The sequence below is a fragment of the Frieseomelitta varia genome, unplaced genomic scaffold (assembly GCF_011392965.1).
Source record: "Frieseomelitta varia isolate USP_RPSP 00005682 unplaced genomic scaffold, Fvar_1.2 scaffold_1778, whole genome shotgun sequence".
NCBI lineage: Eukaryota > Metazoa > Arthropoda > Insecta > Hymenoptera > Apidae > Frieseomelitta > Frieseomelitta varia.
Window position 1 is genome coordinate 5,442 of NW_025109503.1, and position 1,904 is coordinate 7,345.

The window sequence follows — 1,904 nt, forward strand, 5'->3', positions numbered from 1 at the left end:
TTTTTTTCGATAAAGCTCGATCCTACAGGAGAGACACGTTGCCAGCGGATCTGACGTCCTCAACCGGGCTCCCTCTACACAGACAAGTATACGTGGACGATTTTGACTCGGATTACGAGTATTACGTGAACGACGATCAGGAGAGACAGCCGATAAAACCAGTCCCGATCTGGCTTTGCGTCTTCCTGGTAGTTAGCTATATTTTCGGTGGCGCCTTCTTATTCAGCGCTTGGGAACACTGGCCGTTCCTCGATTCCGCGTACTTCTGCTTCATTACTCTCACCACTATTGGTCAGTATGGGCCTGAATTTTTCAATTAATCAGATTTTCAATCATTCATTAATTTTTCACTGCCATTGGTCAGTATGGCAATTTCATTTCATTTTCCAATCATTTTTTAATCTTTGACTTTACACTTTTCACTACTATTGGTTAGTATGGTCTTTGATTTTGGCCTTCAGTCAGATTTTCAATCATTCCTTAATCTTTCATTTTACACATATTCATTACTATTGGTCAGTATGGTCTTTAATTTTGGCCTTCAATTAGATTTTCAATCATTCTTTAATTTTTCACTTTTCACTTTTCATTGTTATTGGTCAGTATGGGCCTTAATTTTTCAATCATTCTTTAATCCTTCATTTTATACATATTCATTACTATTGGTTAGTATGGTCTTTGATTTTGGCCTTCAATCAGATTTTCAATCATTCTTTAATTCTTCACTTTTCACTTTTCACTACCACTGGTCAGTATGGGCCTTAATTTTTCAATCATTCTTTAATCCTTCATTTTATACATATTCATTACTATTGGTTAGTATGGTCTTTGATTTTGGCCTTCAATCAGATTTTCAATCATTCTTTAATTCTTCACTTTTCACTTTTCACTACCACTGGTCAGTATGGGCCTTAATTTTTCAATCATCAGATTTTCAATTATTTTCAATTTTTTACTACCATTGGCCAGTGTAATCCTTAATTTCTCATTCAGATTGTCAACAATCAATTCTTTAATTCTTCACTCTTCAGTCAGAGTTCTGACTTACTCGTTCAAAGCGAGATAAAAAAACAAAAAGAAACAAACAAACAAACAAACAGAGAAAGGAATTGATTCGCAGGATTCGGCGATTTTGTGCCGGCGTACAAGCTGGACGCGCACAAAGGGATCGCGGTTTGCTCGTTGTACTTGTTATTTGGAATTGCTTTGCTGGCGATGAGCTTTAATCTGGTGCAAGAGGAGGTCATCAACAACGTGAAGAACGTCGCGAAGAGGCTCGGGATCATCAAAGAGAGTGACGACGAGGAAGATGCCGACGACTACGACGCGTACGACGTCGAATACAATGACGAGGTCGACAACGAGCTCGAGGGCTACGTCCTCGATGATGCCCCTCGATGTCACTCGATGGCTAGAAACGTCCGCGGAATTTCCGTCGCGTAGAGAGCCAATCCCGAATTTCTTTTCATTCACCGGAGTTACACCTACTTTCTTCCTTTCTTCGTTCTTCCCCTCCTCCCTTCCTTCCTTGCCTTTTCTTCGTTCTTGCTAATTACACTGAAAATGGAATGGAGCACCTGCTGCAATTGGACACCCCCGGTCAGAAATTTGCTTTTCACGACGACCAACACGGCATTCCAAAAGCTTTCAAAATTATTATTACTATTATTATTATTATTTCTCGACTGTGAAATTGAAGTAAGTTTATTTATTTTATAATTGAAGCGAACGAAAATCTTCTGAGAATTATGATTATTCGTAGATAGTAACTGATGATTAACTCTCTACAAAGTAATTGATTGAAAGATGCTCCCTGATAGTAATTGATTTTATACTCTCTCTAGTATAAAGCCAAACTTTCCAATCCAGCCTTTTAGTCTTCTATATTCTAGAGATAGTAGTGT

At 38.3% G+C, this 1,904-nt stretch overlaps 1 protein-coding gene across 1 annotated transcript in view; it reads left to right on the forward strand.

Annotated features, from left to right (window-relative positions):
* Positions 1-1,898, forward strand: part of LOC122538794 — a gene marked incomplete at its 5' end in the record, with an annotated part of 6,006 nt that extends 4,108 nt beyond the window's left edge. Inside the window, 2 exons of the mRNA XM_043673166.1 lie at positions 16-291; positions 1,121-1,898. Of these exons, the coding sequence (XP_043529101.1) occupies positions 16-291; positions 1,121-1,443 (599 nt within the window). The remainder of the gene's footprint in view (positions 1-15; positions 292-1,120) is intronic.
* Between the last annotated feature and the right edge of the window lie 6 nt (positions 1,899-1,904).